Below are 21,159 nucleotides of genomic sequence, written 5' to 3' on the forward strand. Positions count from 1 at the left end.
TGTGTCCCCCACTGGGGACCTGGCCTGCAACCCAGGCATGTGCCCTGACTGGGAACTGAACCAGTGACCCTTTGCTTCACAGGCCCGTGCTCAGTCCACTGAGCTACACCAGCCAGGACTAAGCCAGAGTTTTTAAAAAAAACAACTAAAGTAGTTTGAAAAATCCGTTTTTCCCAAAGAAACACTAGAACCTACCCTCTGTAACTCTTCACAGACTTTAAATTTCTTCATCATGTGAAACTTTTAGATTTTAAACCACACTGCCTAAAAACTGGGGAGAAGACAGTCTGGCTTTTAGCTTTCGATTGGGCCAACAGAACTCTGAGAATCACGAAAACTAGGGAAGCTCTCTCCATATGTGTCCAAAAGTGACGTAACTTTTGGGTCTTCACAAACCCATGAAAGCCCATCCCACCGCTGTGGCCCTGATTCACATCTGATCCAAGATTTTACAGGAGGCTAAGGGCTAAGTCACGTCCTGGACTTCTGTGTTTTATTTGTAGCTATTCATCGCAAGACATCCCATGTCCGCTAGATAAATATAAATCAGTGTTACCTCTGGATTAGGTGACACACAGAAAAATCAAATTAATCTGACTCATCCCTCTCAAAATCATGAAAATGCTTCAGTTTAGGAAAATGCCATGTGCTGGCAATCGCCTCTTTAGGAGTTGTGGTGAAATGGTAAAAATGTGTTGCGCTGGTTGGACATCATGAATTAATGAGCCCCGTCTGTTACTGGAGGCGTGTGCTCTAGGCTGCGCTGGCGCTCGTGCAGGGGGTGGACCAACCAAGTCCCCGAGGCCACTGTGGAATGCCGAACGGTTATCTACACTTGCAGCTTCCTCTAAATTCAGGTGATTCTGGACCTTTATATAGCCCACTTATACACATCGTATGTTTACAGCCTAAAACAGAGTCTCCAAGGCCAAACGTGGACTTGAGAGCATCAACAGAGGAATGGCCTTCGAGAGCTCACGTGGCGTGGTGCTGGCAGTGGGCATTTCTGTGCTGGCAGTAGCAGCATCTTCATCTATAAGCCATTTGACTGTCATTGAAATTTTCCCTCTTTATTTTTAAATATGAGAAATGGACAAACGGAACTAAAAAATATTAGTCGAGAGATTTTATTAACTAAAAAGACATTTGAGATTCAGTAAGAGAAAATGTGGATCTCAAATGTAACAAACCTGAGACAAAATGAAAAGTATTAGCCACACTGAAATACATGTTCAATTTTGAAAAATTTTAAATGTGTGTAGAAATACGTTGGTAAAGACTGTGCTTAATAGTGATGCATAATGAAGTCTTTTTTAAAGATTTTATTTATTTATCTTTAGAGGTGAAGAGAAGGACAAAGGGAGAGAAATATCAATGTATGGTTGCTTCTCGTGTGTCCCCTACTGAGAACTGGCCTGCAACCCAGGCATGTGCCCTGATTAGGAATTAAATTGCAGTTGTTTGGTTCGCAGGCCTGTGCTCAATCCACTGAGCTAGACCAGCCAGGGATAATAAAGTCTTTTTATTGCTTTTGTTAAATTTCTGGGTCCCTTGTACCCCTAAGACTATTGTTCTGCTTATAAACATAGAAGTTTTATACAGATATTTAAGAATATTACAATTTAAGTCAAAATATGAAACAGCTTGGAACGTGGGTAGGTTTTCTTAGAAAAAAATTCAGAATGAATTTGCTGTCAGGTAAATGAAAAACTCAAAATTAAGTTTAATAGGAAAAATATTATCACATAGGATACTACAGATAAGATTATCTATAAAATACTACTAACAAAACTACTGACAAAAATTATGGGTTCATGAAATTAACATGGTGAAAATCCGATGAGGATATTTCAGTTTTACACACACATTCCTGAGGTCCTACTGTGTGACAGCACTTATGACTGTGGTGGTGAGTGAAACTTCACGCCGTTACCACAGACAATCACAGTGTGCACAGGGGGCCTGGTGAGTCCACAGATAATTTCAGAACAATGCAGGAAGCACTATGGTGGGTGCATAAAGGGAGAATAGGACCTTCAGTATGGAGAGTGGGGTGAGGGAGGTTTTGGGAAAAAGCACTGGGAAAAACTCACATGCAGACGACAGTCCCATGAGACATCTTTACCTTCTTTGACACTGTCCAGTCTAAGGGATCATATTTGCTTACCTTGCCAATGTGCTTATTTAAAGCATAACACTTGAGTCTTCTCCCCGCTTCCATTTTAAAAAACATCTGAACATATTAATGATTCTAAAGACAATGCTAAAAGGGTCTTGTAAAAGTGTGCATACGTTACAACAAGGTCCTCTAATTTTAAAAAATGGGAAGTTCTTCATTGTTTCCATTAAAAGTTTCTATGTAGCAGCAAAGTTTCTTAGATCACATAGCAACCCACAGATGTGATTTCAAGCTCTCCATCTCAGATCTCAGAAAAATAACTAAAATTAGCTATATACTTTAGTTTTGAGTACTTTTCTAAATGCTGCACAAGTATTAATTCATGTAATTCTAAAAACCCGAAAATTGGTATTATTGTCCTCCCACTGTACAGATGAGAAGACTGAGGCACGGACAGTCACTGGCCCAAGGTCACAGAGCAGGTAATGACAGCTCACATTCTGACCCTCACGCGACAAATGCTACTAGCTCACTAATCAAAGTGACGGCAAAGAGTGATGGCACACAAAGACTCAAATACAAAGTGACAGAATGAAGTTGCTGAAAAAAGGTATCACTTCAAGAAATGGTTGCATTCAGAAATAAAAAGTAAACAAAGTCAAGCTCTGTCCCTATGTTAACATAACCCAGGAGTTTTCATGCACTTTAGGAAACACTTTCTGAAGTGCAAGCAGTTAATCCCTGTTTCGGTGAGCTCCGTATTTTTGAATCGCCTGGGAATAAATGCTGAGTTGACAGTGAAATGGGACGAGTCCAGGGCGGTCAGTGGTACCCAGTGATGAGGTGCCCTGTCTTGTTATCTAGATAAGAATGTAACTGCAGATAATGCTAACGATCAAAGCTTTACTCTTTAACTTTCAACCTATCATCTGGTTTGCATCTTTAACCCCTCTGACTAAATTAGATTAGCACTTTCAAGGGCAAATATTGTACTATGAGTATTTTTTTAAAACGTCAAGAGGATAACTAAAGATAAAGTTTTAGAGTAAGAATAAGAGAAAGAAAAAAACTATTGGAGAAAGTCAGCTTCCTTCTCTATCTACAAGGAGGAATTCTGCCACCTCGTGAATTGTCCATGATGAAGCTCCGGCACCCACAATAATACTGCATATTAGAACACAATGCGATCTTATATTTCTGTTGTGCCCTTCATGCAAGCAGCCAGGGTGCTTTACAATCATTATGAGTTAAAATTAAAACTCAAGTACATACAATTCCTAATAGAATCATTTCAAAAATTCTAAACAGAACAAATAACTTTTAAGTCTAGATTTAAAAGTCCCCACAGCCAGCCCGTTTCTTACTTCAATTGGGGACGAGCTGCACAGCCCGGCTGAGGCTCTCCCCGGTTATGGTGAAGGCTCTCTCATGTCTTTTATGCTCAGAGCCTGTTATGATCAAGCAGTTTCCAGCTAAAGAGGAAAAAAGAATTGGGTGTATCTGTCTGTCTGGATTATTCTGAACTTAGGGGTTGTTTGTGTGTTTGTTTATGAGTCTGCACGGGGCCCAAGTCTGACATGAAATACAGCAGGTTTAAAAAGCAAGTCCAGATAGAGCCCAACTGGAAGTTTGTCATAATTGAGAAAAAAGAACCTCAAAAAGCACTCTAAAGCTAGCTCTGTTTTAGCAGGAAAACCAGAGTAAATAGCATGTACTGGTTAACTTTAAAAAAAAATACAATTAGAAAATGGCATTTAATAGGCTTTCACCCAGGCCATGTCTGCTCCTAAAGCCTTGGGACTATTTATTATTCTACAAAACAGAAAAAGATAGGGGAAATGCTCTCATGATATGGTAATTTTTCTTGCATTAGTGATTTTGAGGTCAAAAGAAACCCGTTCAAGATCTAAAAGAAAGCATAGGTAAAAATCTATTATGTAAAAATGAAGTACTTACACATGGTTAAGCTTCCCTAAATTGGCATGGCTTAAACTCTTTTATGCTGTACTATTGTGAAAATATAGTGGCCATAAAATATTTGAGATCAATCCACTTGAAGTTAGATGCTTTATTAAGTTCAGCTTTCTTTGATTAATATTTCTGAAAGGTTACAGAGAACTAACATCAAGCTACAGTAAAATCTTTATGTATCTAAACCAGCTAAAAATGAGATTCAAAAAGTAAAATTTGCAATTCAGAGGACACTTCTATGGTAGAATCTATGTATTATAATATTAACACCCAGCAGACAGCTCACTGTTTGAAATGAGGAACTAGAATGAAGTAATAACTGGTTTAAAAAAGGAGGCAGAAAAAAATTATTTGGTCTAAGTTTAGCAATTCACACAATTACCCATGTAAGACTGGTTTACCATTTCCGCTATGGACCTTGCCATTAATACAATTGCTGAAAATGGTAATAAAACCCAATTACTATCAAGTGCTTCAGTGCCTGGCAAAGCAGGTATTCATAAGCTAAGATTCCCATGGTCAGTAGGGTAAGGACTGGCTGGGAAAGGTTTTGTAATTTTTAAAAAGGAAAGAATACAGATATTCCCCAAAATACATGGTAATTAACAACAAGATTTGTAATATATCAGGAAGGGGCGAGGACAAATCCTACGAGCACACCTCCCACAGGAAAACTTCAAGTGTTACGTGGAGCTCATCCATCGTGTCAGGGCAGCAGACGGCCAAGGTCTGTACTTTCAAATACACCCCAGAACCGCCCACTGTTTTCAGTGAACTGCCTAACATTGTCCTGGGGTTCAAAACCAAGGGCTCTTAGCTCAATTATACCTGCTCATCTAGACGGATGTGAGGATGGGGGAGAGAAGCGACTGTCAGAGTTGGTATGTTCAAACCTTCTAGAACCTTCCAAATACTAGATTATTCCAGAAGTCAGTTCCTGTGGCCTAAATCACCCTATCATGCTCAAAATTAGAGGCACGAGACAATGGTACTTTTAAAGCTAGTCAATGTACACGCATCAAAAATCAAAGATATAAAAATGCATGTTAAAGGAAAATTTCAATAGGGAGAATAAACATACCTGGAAAACTGTAGATAGTTATAAGTACTTCCAAGAAGTCAAAGTATTCTATAAAACACATCAAATTAATTTGAAAAGGGCTTTTTAAAAGGGTACTTTTAAAAATGTGACCGAGAAGGATACCTGTTAGGCCTACAGGCTGCAGGTGTGAATTCTTGCTCCTCTACTAGCAATGCAGCCCTGGGGGCTCAATTGAACAGTCTATGCCTCAGGTTCCTTCACTGAAAATGGGAGTACAACACAGAGGGTACAAGTGCTCTCAATACTTCAAAAGCACCAAATTAAAGTTAAATATTTCTACTTCAACTATTAAGATGTATCATCCTTATTACCACGTTGGAAATAGGAGTCTCCTGTCACAGGGAAGACTGTTAATAAATATTTTTGAATATGTAAATATGTGCATAAATGTTATAGGTTAGGCTTGCACGTGAAATACACAAATGAACACCAATACCGCATTCACCTTTGAGAGAATGGGATTATCAATGTTTGCTAAAACGCTTTTAGAATGTCATTTCAATCCAAAAATTATGAAAAAAAATTACACGAAGTGAAGTTAAAAATATATATATAATGGATAGGGCTTTCTAAATTGTTGCTCCAGTGTTATTTCTAATGTAGACTGAACATCGATTGAACACAGAGGTTTATTAAATGCCTAAGGAAACGATTGTCAAATTTCAGAGACTTGGCATATTTAAATGCTAAGCTTGAGGAGGGCAAGACAGTTTACTGTTTTGCCAATACCTAATAAAAAAATCTAACATATATTAGATCCTGCCATGCTGGCAGAAAAAGGAGAACCAAAAAATCATTTTTCTCAATATTACTCCTAAATGGAAGGTTCAGATATAAGTTCATTGTATATAGCTTTTGCTACTTGAAAACAAAAATGACAATTCACACTTACTTTATGTAGGACTTGGGCTCGGAGTTATTTTTCCCCAGGTGAGAAATAAAAAACAATGAAACAGAAAACGACCCAATGCCTTAAACATGTGAAAGCTGTGACATGTGAGTGTGAGTGCATGTGTGTATGGTGGGAATGGGTGGGGAAAACACGCAGACTGGATTTAAATGTCTCAGGAAAATCCGACCTAAACACATCCAAACAGAAGCACTGGGCTGGCAGAAGAAATAACTGACTTGCACAACAAGATGAATCTGTCCTTGTATTGAATGTATGTATGTTTATCCAGTATTTAATTTCTAAAACTTCAGGGAAAACTAAATTGAAAAGGAAATGTTTTTTTTTTTGTAAGTGACATGTTTATTTTTTTAACTCCCAATTTACTTCCCAAATCCATACTCTCAGAATATGGACAGGACAGGCTTTCTTGTCCTCAAGACAGACCTCATTCTTTCTACTACCTGCCATTCAGATACAACATCCAACTTTCCACTGAAAAAAGCAAGGGTACCAAAACAACACCCAACCTCCGATCTGTAACAAGCTAGGCGTTTCTTATGTCCTAGAATGTTTTACAAAAATAAACAAACGTGTGGTGCCAAAACTTAATAAATAGATGTCAATCTACTTGGGCAGATTTATGACAGGAAAGCCGTACCAGAAATAAAGTGATGAGTTATAAATCAGACCACATGCACATTTATGGAACTTCCACAGCCGGAGAAAATGTTGCGAATGTTACCAAAGAAAACATTACTGCACCAAAACGTAAGAGTTCATTTTAAAATCAGCGCTTACTTTAAAATTTGTCATTGGGAAAGGGATGTTTGGGTCAGTCACTAACCAGCATTTTGACTTTCATCTCTATTTCATGTGTCCAAGGAGGAGTCTGGGGAAGTAACATGTAGTTCTACAATTCCGAGTCCAAACTGGGCATCCGCTTAGTAAGTGTTGGGACACTCATCCCAAGAGCGCTGGAGGCAGGGCTTGTCAGACACCACAGGGCAAATTCCTGCTGGCTCTCCATTCTCATTCCTTCTGGGGCTCTACTCTGGAAAGGGAGTCCACTGTCCACAGGGCAGACATTCTGCTAAACATAATACTGGGGATCCTGCAGCCACAAGTCACTACTAGGGTACTTTACTGTATTAAACAAAACTCTTAATGTACAGCAAAATGTGAACTGAATTGTATGCCGAAAATTCTTAAGTAAATGAATCAAAACTCCACAGGGGTTGTTAAAAAGGTCTTAGGATTTCTTAGTGTTAGGCAGCATTTTGCCCAAGACTGAGACAATATTCATTGTCTTTTTTTTTTTTTACCAGACGTTTTTTTACCATAGCATCTTCATCACCAAATCTTAGCTACAGGAAAAAGAAAAGAGTAGTTTTGCTAAGCTCAGCATATATTTTGTGTTTAGGCCTTAGAGAGCCTTCACTTCTCATCTTTTAACTAGTAACTTACGACAGAAAATAAATAAAATTGGAAAATAGTTCATTATTAAAGCATTCTGAATCGATATCAATCAGATCATAAAATTTATTCTTGAAAAAGAACAGAAGATGATGTAGCAGAATATGTCTCTCATTTAGAGAATAGGTTACCCTTTTGTTAGTATTAAATATTGAATTAATTTCTAATATTTGCTGCCACCACTAAACAATGCACATTTTTTTTCAAAAGACTTTTTTATGGAAATGAGGACCATAATTACAACTGACACTAAAGTTACAGTCTAGTGTCACCACTGAATGATTACAGCGAAGTCTCCAGACACACATGGACGCAGGTTCTTTTAAGGGCTTCTCTACAGAAACGCACCAACGAATGACTCCAAAACCAATTCCCGAATTTCATTTTGTCATTCGGTTTAACGTTATAATTGCCTGTATTCAATTCATTCCCCATGATAACATTAAGTAAATTTACAATTATATTTATAAGCTACAGTAAGGTGGAGTTTACTGGCTGAATGCTGATGTTATTTAACAATTAGTTCTCACTGCCTATATCGATAAATACTTGTACTAGCCTCCTCTCCTCCAGCTCACAGTAAATGCATTTAATCTTTGCCTGAATTTCCTTCGAAAATCAATTGGACACTTGGTAACACGACGATACATGAGATTCCTATCGTGGGTGTTTCTACATGCTTTAACTCTGAATAAAACAAAGTTTATTTCTAGGACATTTCAAATTTTCAAATGCTAGTCACCAAGTGACATATTATCTGGAATTGTCTGCAAAACCCAAAGTCCCAGAGGCAAGAGTCACCTGCTTCATTATATCATCCTATTGATTTAACTGTGTTTATAATTAATTTAAATGACTTTATTTAGATGGGTATAAATTCACATCCTTTCTACTCCAAGGGGGAGAGAGGAAGGAAAGGAGATGAGCTAAAATGACAAAAAGAGTTTCCTTTGAATTTCAAGATACTGACACTTCACAACACAGAGAATTATTTTACCTGTGGCTATAGCTCACCTTAAAAGAACATAGACAGCCACCATTAACTATTAACTTAATTCATTTGCTTCATTCCTGTAACTGCTAACAAACAGCAAAGTAAAGCTGATGAACCTGAAACGTGTGGAGTTTCCATGAAACAGTAGCACGAACGCCCACAAGCTTCCTTCTAAAGGTACCCAGTACCTTCATAAGCACCAGAAACACATTTAAGACTAGGCAACTGCATAAATGTTTACATCCGAGTCACACAGCTCAAGTTCAAATGACTGGCAAACTAACATGCAGAATTACATTTTAAACTTGCATTAGAAGAAAAACTTAAAAATCTAGTTAGATCGGCACTTCAATTATACTGTATCACGGATGACCTTACACTGCACTAGGGCGCTGAGGGATGGCTTCAGTGCACATTTATGCAGTGACCACACAGGTAGCCCAGCACAAGCAGGTTCGTAGCATCCTTGGGTTTTTTGTATTTAAAATTAGCTAAGCACTATCAGAAATTGATGTTCAGTTTTACATTTAGAACGGGGCAGTCTCTATCGGCAGTTTTACTAGCTCTCCATCAAAATTCATTCTAAAAATCAAGCACAGTAGTAATAAATCTTTGTCTCATTTCAAAAATCCCTGATGGTACGACAGACATCTCAGAGGGGAAAAATAATGGTAAACCACTGCCCCAAAACTGGTGAGAAAATCCAAGCAGTAACTACTCAACCTTTAGTTGCAGGAAAGAGATTTCTATTCTTTTATAATTATTTTTACTAAATGTTCTTTGTCATTTTTTATAAAGTATTTGAACATTGAACTCCTACTTTATTCAGGCAGCGTGAGGCAGTTTTCCACCCTAGCACTTACAATACCCATTCACCAAAAGCTCCTGGAAATGATACCGCCTTCCCTCTTCCTTAAATAAGGGCACTCAGGAGGATGTAGTTCCCGTGCTCGGGACACTCAGAAAAGGAATCAACAGACAAGCCAGCACAGTCTTCTGCTGAGCTGCTTTTCCTTCGCTCTTTTTTCCCAAGGGAGAAAAAGTGTAAAGGCTCTGTTCAAAATGAATCAGGCGTATTTTTAGAAGTCACCAGTGGTCAAGCCACTTTGTATTTCTGGCAGATTCTTGCTTCAGATACCAGTTGCTTTAGACTATGGAGCCCCATCGAATCTCAAATCAGGGCTGCTCATGATGTCTTATTGCTTATTACATGCTATTCTTAGTACCTGTGAAAGGGGGCACTCCTTGGCCAACGAACTCTGATTCATATCTTTCAGTAAGTCCTTCAGAGCATTCCTCACTGTGGTGTGCGACCACTGTTCAGGAGGCAAGTCTTCGAGTTTGGGGCAACTATTTGAGACATAGATTAGAAAGAGGATTATTACAAGATTGCATCCCGCTGCAAAACATTCCTTTAAGACAGACAGATTTCATTTTGCGCATCAAACAGATGCATCTGGAGATTGCTCTCGGTCTCCTGATTGTTCCGATTAGTTAATTACTTTATACAACACATCTGCTGTATCGATGCATGAATTATACATCAGCTGCCTGTGGTGGCTATTTTTTCATGTTACTTCTACCTTCCTGCTCTGATGCGCTTGGGAAGACAATTTAAGGTGTACTGCTTTCTCACCAGCCATCGGGAAAAGCATTAATGTATTAACCATTTTCCTTTTGTGACTCTGTTCAGACGAAGTAAAATGGCAAATAAAATATATAAATAAATAGGATCACAGCAATACTGAATAAGGCATTCTTTCACAAAATGTACACAGATGGCACTGCTCATGATATGCAAAAATATTTTTCTCTTAAGTAAACTTTATGTAAAATGCCTTCTTGTAATGCATCATTTAATTGACTAAATACAAAAAGTCTTATCTTTTGATAACCTGCACAAATGTACAGATTTTTTTTGGGGGGGTGCCTTTAAATTCTACACTGAAGTTAGGAAAATAAAGAAGGAGGAGTAAAGAAACAAATCCATTTTAATTAACCCTTCTGAAACACAGAGGAAATAAAAATGGAAGGTTGACCAGAGATGCTCTATTTTGACAGATCAGGTAAGTAGAACGCTCTCCCCTGGAACGCTGTCCTGACTCACCTGTGTAGCTGAATTTTCAGTGTGACCACATGATACACATCTTGAAGCATATCTGCTACCGTAGCATCGGGGGCATCCGTCACGTAAGACAGTGGAACTGGATTCCACTTTCCAACCTGGATTAGCCCTATTCCAGATAAAGAGACTATGTCACTAAATAGTTTACCCTTCAGATAATTAATCTGGCAGGTTTTTTTTATTTTTTCCATGGCCCCCACCACAAGCAACGTTGTTATTTCTGTCTGAATGATTCCCTTCCCTCTAAAAGGCAGGTCAATGAAAAGATTCACAGCTTAGCTTTCCAAATTGTGAAATTATGTAAATGACTGTAGAGTTGTTTATTATTTTGGAAATCAAACCCCATCAATAAAAACTATGCATAGGCCACATTTTCCTAACTTACAGGAAGTTCTAATAAGACATAGCTGAACCAGTTCTAAATGACTACAATTTAGATAAGGTTCTCTACTGCAAAGGGAATCAGCATTGAAAAATACTTTACAGCCCATAAAACCATCAGAAACAGAATAAAAGAAACAGAACTAGATATTCAGTCATAAATGCAAATTGACTCTCAACAGTCCATCTGCTCAAATACGCTCCTCACTTCCTTGTGGGTCCTCAGTGGAGCAGATTATTAAGGTCAATAAGCATACTAATGATTCAGCTGAAGTAATTTAAAAAAAAAATCTACCTCGACATTCCACATGAGCAAAATGTGTGTTAACTAAACCAAACTGAATTAAGCCAATTTTTTAAAGCCACAGTTTATAAGGAACCAATGTAATGCACAGGCTGCAGTTCTTTGCACAAAAATATTCATTGCTTTCTCTGCAAGGTAAACAAAGGATGCCAAGCAATGTTTCCAGCCCCACGTATGCATCATTTACCTTTGGCCTGGGCAGCAGAGCTATGCGAATAACCCAGAGACAGCAATGCCATTTCTATCAGCTGGTTGAAAAGCATATCCTTTCTCACCAACACAAATTCCGCATGCTCCTCCTTGCAATCATATTCAATGGCGTTTTCATAATGTTCCACCACACAAAAAACGGGTAGCATGGTTCCTATCAGAGAGACAGAGAAAAAGACATGCACACCAACAATCTTCAGAAATACAGTCTGTGGGAGGAAAAACTAAGCCATGAAAATAAATCTCCACCACAGTGAGGGAAGGGGAGAGACTGTTTCCAAGGCAGACAGGACACAGAAACACAGGCAGGCACGCACAAACATACACAATCTTTTCCCTTTGAAAGTTGTAAGAGAAATGTTTAAAGAGAATGTGAACTCGGTCCTACAGAGTAAGTGGGGCTCTGCTTTAATTAAAATTAGTTAATGCAGAATTACCTTTCTGATCAAATCATAATGCTGACGTGAGAGGTCTCTCGTCTGACCTGTTGTGATGGTATAGTGTGCAAACGTAACTCACTACAGTTGTCTTCAGAAGAACCAACTTCATGCCTCCTATAAGCTTTTGTTAACACTAAACTCACCCTGTTTGTGCCGAAACAAATTATCCTCATAAGATTATTAGCATTTTTCTTCCTCTTTAAAAATTTTACTGCTTTTATAGAAGAAATGCAAAAACTTAACCAAACTGATGCTCAAATACATGAAATATATAACTTCAATATATGCCTAATGTAGATAAATAAGATATTTATGGCTATTCATTTAAACTACTTGACTACAAAAAAAAATCACAGAAACTATATGCCCTTAAAACAAACAATCTTTGTTATAGCAAATGAGATAAAAATAAGAGATAAAAGGAAACTGGCCTCATCAGGACATATTAGTATAAAGGAATCTGCATAGATTTCTCTCTTTATTTACTTTAATCCAATGTAATAACTCAGTAGTCAGATGATTAATAAGTGCAGGCCACACTAGTGTTAGAACGAGGCTTCTAGAAACCGAAATCACAAATACTGTAGTGCTCAAGGTGTCTATGCAGTGCACTGTCAGACTTCCAATGGTAAACGGAAAAGGGTTAAAAGCAGATGCATCTGAACTGCTCTGTGGCAAACTGCCAGGAGGGTATCATCTTTAGCATAAATGATGACAAAGGTTACTCAAACAGGGCACCCAGGATCCTCAGTTAGTCCTATAATAATAATGCCTCTGTATAAGCCCTGCCCTCTGCACTCACAGAATCCTACCAACTTCTGAACATGTCTAGTATATGTGAACCAGGGCGAGGAAAAATCAGGATTTTTCTACTGGCACCAGAGATGCCCTTTAAAAATGCTCCATTCTGCGAACAAAAGCTGGCAGTAAAACGGCTACATTTTCTACAAGTGCCTTCTTCACCAAAGGTTTAGCGACCTGTTTACAAGAGATTCTAGCTCCAACAAAACAACAACAACAACAAAAAAACCCTTTAGGTTTACTTAGAAAAGCTCACTAACTCCTTCAGAGGTACCCCACAGGCTAGGCACGAAAAACAAGCCATAGAGCTTGCCAATAATCTTGTCATTCATTCAGCTGATTTGTACCAGAGGGAGCACCTGTCAGGGATCAGCAGAAGATTTGGGGAGACCCCAGCAAAAATAGCAATATACGAACTGGTGGTTTCTTTCTTGGCTTGAAGTTATTTTGGCAAAATTTCCTAAATAAATAAACAAAAACATCCAACCCCTTTTTCTTAAGTAGTGCTTTCTCGTCTGAGCCATAATTTTTATCCAGCACCTGTCCAACAGAAACCATGCACAAAAAATAAGATTAAAAAAACCATTAAAAGGCTTTAGTAATTTAGTTGTTTGAAACTAAAGGCAGAGACCCTTCTACAATTAAACTGCATTTTGAAAATAAGTCACTATCCATACAATGCTTTAAGAAAAAAAAAATCATTTGAGCAGGAAGTGAAATTACTGCACTTTGGTTTCTCCTCCCCGTCCTAATGTCTTCCAAGAGTTGGGTTCGTTCAACAAAAACATACGCATTGATTTTTCCTCTTATAGGACGGTACTGACTTATTCTACTACACACTGTCCTTCAGGCCTATGAAATAACTAGGTTTTTCACTATTGAAATATATTGGATATATATTTTTTGCTTTACTTAGAGATACACTGCAGATAATTACAGTGCCTATTAATAAAGTGACAATAGTATCACATGATGACAAATCTAGCTGTTAAATCTGCCAGCAAACTGTCACCGTTGCCCTCCTGATATTGGGAGTAATGCTGAACAGGAGGAGCCTTCTCTGAACTGTCTGGTTATTTGAGCGAGTGTTTGGCGAGACTTCCAACTACAGCAACTTCATAACCTTCCAGCATTAAAAGGGGAGTGCACTGGTCACTGCTGAATGCTAAAAATACCACATGATTTAAACCTGGAGGCAGTCTTAGAAGCTTTTGCTGAAGGTTTATGAGCCTGTGTAAACAGCACGTCTGCCATAAGGAGCAGTGAAGTCTGTAGAATCCTTGTCTAAAACTGTCCTGGCATTAAAGTTTGCTGTGCAAATATCACATAATACCAGAGACAGCTGAAATCTCCTATTTAGGAATTTATGGAACTTATATGTGTGCAGGCGTCAGAAAGTCTTTTTTATAGAGCCCCAGTGCTTCACAGTTACAATATTAATGCACTCTGTTTGAAAAGCTGTAATAAATTATATTTTTAATGCTCTTACCCTGGCTTTCTTAAGATGCATACATTCTTGGCAAACAATCAATAAATAGGGTAATCATGAGTAGAGGCCAAAGAATTTGCTGAAGTGCTGTTTTTCCATTTTTAATAGATAAAGATCTAACAATACGGACTGCTGTGTCTGTTCATTTCAGGATCAATATATTCTTTGTTTTCGCCAAACCAAGGAAAAAATAAATGATTGTATGATAAATGTTATGCATCAAACACAATGAAATTCCTCTGCCTTCTAACTTGATCTACTTAATATTCTTGGTTGCTAAAAGATGGCATTTTTATCCTTTGCCTGGCAAATGTAAGGAGAATCTGAATCCTATCCACATTTATTCAGAGTCAAAATAAAGACCATTATGAAGACACATTATAACCCCCACACACACTGCTTTACACGCACACACTGTGTGGAACACAAAGTTGTTAAACTGCATCAATTTAATATAAAATTGATAGAAAGGAGTCACGGTTACACCTCCTCCCCTTATAAACTTGTCTAAATCTGAGCTTCCTTTATCAAAAATACCCAATTATGGCAAAAATCAAAAACTAGAATCATCAGGTTTTTTCCTTGCTAAATAAATACATTTGACCTTAAGAAAACAAGCCACAAAATGACATAAAACTTTTATACATCATGTCATGTAAGATTTCTATTACCTCTGAAACTGCCTTTTACAACTAGTAATCTTATGAAAAAGCTAGAGCAGTACTGAAACAATTTAAGTGTCTTATTCTCAATAGGGGTGAGTTTAAGCAATAGCCACCTATATACACATGTATCCTCTGCTACAGTAACACCTACTCAGCGGAAGCCTCGCGTAGCTAAAGACCATCATACAGAACTCAATCTATGTTATCCTAAGTGTCCAGTGATTCCAGTCTATAGGAGTAGAGTGAGATGTTCCACTCACAGAGCCTCCACTTTCAAACTGACACTGCAGCCAGAGATGTAACAAATTTCAGATCAGAAAGAGAATCAAGGAAAAGAACATCCACAGACATGTTCTGCCTCTCCACCCCCACAGAAAGTGGCCTTGGGCGGGCAGACACAGGGCTCACAGCTTTCTAGGATTTGGCTGGAAAGCATTTACCTTTCCTAAGGTTGGTTTTCATCAGATGGCCCGAGTGTTTTAAAGGCACTCCTTGCATTTTTCCACCTGTACTTCCAAGCCTTCCTCTTCCTAGTGGGCTTCCGTTCTGCTCCAGGCGGGCAATCTTGGCTGGTGGACCCTTCGGATCACTCACATTGTTAGACATTTCTGAATGTTCTTTCCCCTGAGTTGCCTCGTTCAAATGATCCATACTCAGTTACCCTCTAAAGATCACCTGCCAGAATTTAAAAAGACGACGACGTTAGAATTGGTTGGGTGGGAGTCTCTCTCTCTCTGTATTTATACACATATAACACACAAACACTTTACCTCTAGATATCTCTCTTCACAAATGTAAGGTATTTGTAAGATTTTTCAGCTAGATATATAATACAATGCAGATGTTAACTCTGTTTCTAGATAGCAGCATCACAGATCCATTCAAGACAACAGAATAATTTGTGAAAACTGTACCAACACACATGAATGAAGGGTAATTTGTCACCTACCAAACAAACTAAGTAGGGGGAAATGGACTTACTATTAAAACAACAGTCACCACAAGTATAGCTGGAAAGACAATAAATTACGTTATGGAGTCCCAATTTTTAAAAATTAGAAACTCATTACAGAACATCAGCATTTTAATCAAGGAAAAAAATTAACATGGTTCAAAACATTCATTATATGTGATATATAGAGGACATATAGCTTAATTTTTATAAGAACAAAATAGATTTATATACATATACCACCTCAGAAAAAAGTAGCAAACTTCTAATTCTTAAACTCCCCCATTGACTTTACAGGTTAATTTGTACAAAAAGTTTTCTATTAACAAAGTTTCAAGAGGTATGTGACTGGCTAAATGTCTAATCAAGTCTTGGCTCAAATGTATGACGGGATCATTTCACCCCTAAACAAATGGATATCAGTGAGTTCTTCAAATATCTCAGGTACTGAGGCATCAGAACTCACATTTTTTAGAGTTAATATTTTAGGAGAACATTAGTTATAAAATGCTGTTAATTTAAATAGCAAAAATCTTGAAAATACTTTGTAACATAAGCATTAGATTCAAGAACTAAAATCATCTTGATTTTGGTAAAACACAACTGTCAGTTTTCAAAAATAATTTCAGTATGCAGTGAAGTCAACATCTTGATTAACTTCAAAAATTGATCATTATTTTCAGTTACACAATGGACGTCAATGTTCACATGGTTTACGATAGAGCACTGAGTACAACATCCAACGCACTTCTGAAATACAGTTTTAAGTAGCATTGATAAGAAAGGGTAAGTGGAATTATTTTATGAACTTTCACAATACTTGAAGTATTGAGCTTATCAACACTAAGGGGGAGGGGGCCCTATGTAGGAAAATCAGATAGAATATGATAATCACTACTTTCTTCCAGGTGTCTAGTAATGACATCTCTCGCACTTTAAAAAAATTATTATATTGGAGGAGCTATTTAGATCTGATTTATTGAAAGCCAGCTTATACCAGCACGGCTTTTCTATATGCATATTTTTCTTCTGTTTAACCACAGATTACTTTGTCCATTATAATCAAGAAGTGAATGAGGAGGAGGGCACCATGGTAATCTGTAGGCTTAAAGGCAACCTTAAGAATGCCAATTGAAGAACTCTAAAGTTTGAGAAATAATGGCTATTTATCCTTGTACTCCAGGGTGGCACACTGAGAACTAAAGGTTTACCGTTGATCGAGGTCCCATCTGTTTTTGGTTATGAGGTTCATTAACAATAAATGTGCCTCTTTTAACCACTTTTTATCAAGATTACTCTTTTCCATTGTATTAAAACTAAAGCCAAAATTAGAGAGCAATGATTATTAACTTATTCAAAACACTCTTTATAATGTTAACACGTGGATTAAAAGACAGAGCTGCTTTTTTGGAAATTGGGTGCCTTGCCCTAGAGCAGAAAATGAATTTTAAAACCTCTGATTTGAAAAGAAAATACTTAACCCATGGGGGCAGTTTAGAAAAGAAAAAAGTAGACAACAGCATCAAAGTTAATGCTACAAAATATATTGAGTAGTCATGAGGCTTAGTAGCATTATGAACTATACAGCAAAAAAACTGATCATTTAGTTGATGTATTGACAACCAAAACATCATATAGGTCATGCAAAATTGTCCTTCCAGTCCCCACCTATAAGCATCTATTAAACACTCACTCATCTTGTAAAAAGCTTTACATTATAAAGCAAAATTACATGCACATAAAACACCCAATTTACTCATTTAAACTCTGTGCCCAAGGCTAAAATAAAGTTCACCAAACCTCAGTTTGGAATTGCAAAGAGCAGTCTTCACTAGGCCAGCTGCACTGACAGCCCAGGAACTAACTACAGCCTCCACAGATGCCAAGCCCAAGAGTTTCTTTTGAGTTACACATTTTTAAATCCATTTTCGTGTAATGTCTGGTTGGCACACAATAACCAGGCTACTTTTTCAAAATCCCATTTCCCTGTCCATAAACTAAGTCCATATGTGATAATTACTGTATAAAACAGTGAACTCAGACACAGCAATTATTTCCCTTTAAAAGAAAAAGAAAAGCATGAAATTCCGGTTTCAAGAAGCTATTTTTTTTTTTCAGTATGGGATCTTTTTCAACGAATTCCTTGCTAGATGGCCTCCCTCGCCCCGACAGAACCCCATAATCACATTTTAAGAGATTGTGCCCTTATCCATTCCATATGGCCGGCACGATCCAGGCCAAGCTTTCACTGTGACCTTTTAAAGAGACAAAGAAGCAAAGTACTATCTAGAAACAGAAACACTGCAGTTTTACTGAGTGAAATTAGCAAAACCGACCTGAAACTCACCACTTCAAAACTTGACAGCATATAAATAACAAAAACAAAGGAGATTTCCTTTGCAGCCCGGGTTCTTGAAGAGAAGTTCAAGACTGTTTTCTGTCCTTTTTTTTTTTTAATTAAAAAAAAAAAAAAGCAGCAGACCTGAAGGCGACTTCCCCTGAAATTGTATTATTTTCTCTTCCCCTACCCCCGCCCCCCTAAGCGGGGGAAGGGCAGAAATAAACGTCTAGAAGAGTAGCCATGGGGGGTGGGGGAAGTGTTAAAAATCACAATTCGAAAAACAACATCAACATATATGGTTTGTAAAATGTCTAACCTCAGAGAACGGGGTTTTCGATGAGGGAGGAGGGGAGAGTGGGAAGTAGGGAGGAGGGCGAAGATAAAATTGATCTGACAAGTGATTCGTTGGGGGAAGAATCGTAAAAACAAAGCAAAACCCGTTATGAGCTGTAGACTGTGGTGGAGCTGGGGAGGCGAGGTGGTGACAGAGGATTCTCTTAAAAAGAAAAGAAGAAAAAAAATCACTGCGGACAAGGTCTCCAGAAAGGGGAAAAAGGTCCCCTCGCTTTCCTCCCCCCTCCCCCCAGCTCGCGGGGGTTTCTCGGTGCGAGCAGAGAAAGTCTGCTCGGGCTGTCACTTGCGATATTATTCTCCAATGACCCCGCGGAACGCAGCGAGGGGAAGGCCACCTACGCCTCCCTTCCCATCGCCCCCGCCGCCCTCCCCAACAATCGCGACTAATATTAACAAACCTTAAACTTTCTTCCCACAGCCTCGCGCCCTCAACAAGGGATTCTACCGGGGAACAGCGAGGGTGGGGGGCAGGAGGTCGCGAGAAAAGCCCCAGAAAGGCACTAAGATGCCACTTTTGACTCGGCCCTCGCTGACAACAGCCCCGAGGACACTCTCAGTGCCCATGGACGCGGGGCTGCAAGTGTCAGGGGAGCCGAGCGAGTGGAGGCAGGGAGGGGGGAAGGGCACGGGGGAGGGGGAGAGAATCGGAAGGCACCCCCGGCCACCTCCACCGCCTCAGCAGCCACTAACTCCCCGCCCCCTCCCCCCAAAAAAGTCTCCGGGCTCTCACTCAGCCCGAGTCCGAGGTAAACAACGAGCACCACAATGGCACTAGGACTTGGGGGCAAAGAAACCCAGAAACCCCAGCAAAACTGATGAGGAGTTTCCCAAAACGGAAGAGGGGGGTGGGAAGCGTCCTCTGGAGTCGCCCCGGCTTTCTGCTCGGTCCCCGGGCAGTCTAGAGGGCGGCCGCGGCTGTTGTTGTTGTGACGAGGCCGGTTGTTGCTGGGTGGCACAGGGAGAGGTGTGTGTGTGCGCGCGTCGGTGTGTGTGCGTGTGAGTGCGAGTCCCCGGACGGGGCTGTTGCTCTCCCTCGCTCTCTCGCTCTCCCCCTCGCTGCCGTCTCTGCCCCCATTAAATTATGAGTTGACTCATCCCGGCCGCTGTCGCCGCCGCCGTGCCCAGCTCGGCTCCGCGCGTCCGCCCGGGCTGCAGCCCTCTCCGCCGCCGCTGCTGCTGCCGCCGCCGCTGCTGCTGCTGCCGCCGCCGCCGCTGTGGCTGCCTCTTCTTCCTCCTCCTCATTTTAATACAAAATCACCCCGCTCGCAGCCCCAGCCCCGAGCACGCAGCCTCCTCCCGGCCGCCCGCCGCCGCCCCGAGCCCTTCCCCAGCGGGGCCGGCTCCTCCGCCGCGTCCGGGGAGCGGGAGCGAGCGAGAAAGTGGCGGCGGCGGCGGCAGCGGAGGAGGGGGGAGGGAGAGGAGGAAGAAGGGGGTGCGGAGTGGAGGAGGAAGGCGGCGGCGGGGGGGGCAGGGTGCAAGGAGAAGGCGGAAAAGGGATGGGGATTAAAACCCGGGCTGGAGGGCCGGGATCCGGGGAGGGGGCGGGGGCGGCGAGTTAAAAAGCAGAAAGACAAGTAACTAGTGAATGAGCGAGGGAAGGGGAGGGAGGGAGCGCACAATTTCCGGCCCCGGGCGCGCAAGAATTTGTAATGAGCTTGATTAGAGTGAGGCGGCCCGACATTTATTACACACAATACCCAGAATAACAGGGCGCCGCGCGAGGGCTAGCGCCGGCCGCCGCCAGGCGCGCCAGGGCGGGCGCGAGGGGAGGAGGGGGCTCCGCCGGCGGCGGCCGCGGCGGGGAGGGGAGCGCGCCGCGCGGGCGGCTGGGGCAGGTGTGCGCGAGGGAGCCGGGCGGGAGGAGGGGCCTGGCTGGGGGGTGAAAGTGGGGGGGAGGAGGGGGCGAGGGCCAGGGGAAAAGCCAACCAACCACCCACACGCCGCAAAAGCCACAAAAAGGAATCTGTCGGGAGCGTCCCAGGCGGGCACCCCAGGAACCGGCGAGGCGGGGAGAGGGACCGGACACGCAGGTGACAGGCCGAGAGCGCGGAGGTAGGGGGACTTCAGGAAGTGGCTGCAGGGGACGATCGGAAGGGAGAGCACTCTCGGGCAGCGCAGCGGGTGCAGAAGCGTTTGCAGAGGAATAAAGGCCAAGATGCTTAGAACGCTCTCGCGAATATTTATCCTCAAAGAGGATGAATCCTAAAGTATTTCTAGGGCCAACGTTAAAACAGCCTGAGTGAGAGCTTTCTGTGCAAGTCAGAGGTAGGTTCAAAACTCCCTCGCTTCTGAGGCAGAAAGCACGTTGGAGGAAGAAATAACGTGGCTTATAGTGGCCGAGTTAAACAAAATTTGGGTCACTTAAAACACACCTCACTTGTTATTAAAAAGGAAAAGGTGCCACAATTCTTAAACTAATTACACACCGGGCGAAAGACGAAGTTGGGCGGGGGGGGGGGGGGGGGGGACGTGCGCAAAATACATCTATGGTTGCAATAAGTACTTCTGCAGTCTAGGGTGAGTTGCCCAGTTAGATAAATGGTCAT

The 21,159-nt window shown here is 40.7% G+C and overlaps 1 protein-coding gene across 5 annotated transcripts in view; it reads right to left on the reverse strand.

Moving 5' to 3' along the window:
• The window catches only part of SATB1 (SATB homeobox 1), a 98,921-nt gene that overhangs the window by 59,825 nt on the left and 17,937 nt on the right, over window positions 1-21,159 (reverse strand). For 2 of the 5 annotated variants that reach the window (XM_037143973.2, XM_037143975.2), the window contains exons 2-5: window positions 15,407-15,641; window positions 11,549-11,725; window positions 10,659-10,785; window positions 9,778-9,901 (exon numbers count right to left, since the gene is read on the reverse strand). In XM_037143973.2, the coding sequence (XP_036999868.2) occupies window positions 9,778-9,901; window positions 10,659-10,785; window positions 11,549-11,725; window positions 15,407-15,617 (639 nt within the window). In that variant the 5' untranslated portion in view covers window positions 15,618-15,641. Of the gene's footprint in view, window positions 1-9,777; window positions 9,902-10,658; window positions 10,786-11,548; window positions 11,726-15,406; window positions 15,642-18,265; window positions 18,361-18,575; window positions 19,775-21,159 lie in introns of those variants that run through there. The other 3 variants (XM_037143972.2, XM_037143976.2, XM_037143974.2) reach the window with 3 other exon arrangements.

The sequence above is a fragment of the Artibeus jamaicensis genome, unplaced genomic scaffold, assembly GCF_021234435.1.
Source record: "Artibeus jamaicensis isolate MK-2021 breed Jamaican fruit bat unplaced genomic scaffold, CSHL_Jam_final contig_519, whole genome shotgun sequence".
Classification (NCBI taxonomy): Eukaryota; Metazoa; Chordata; class Mammalia; order Chiroptera; family Phyllostomidae; genus Artibeus; species Artibeus jamaicensis.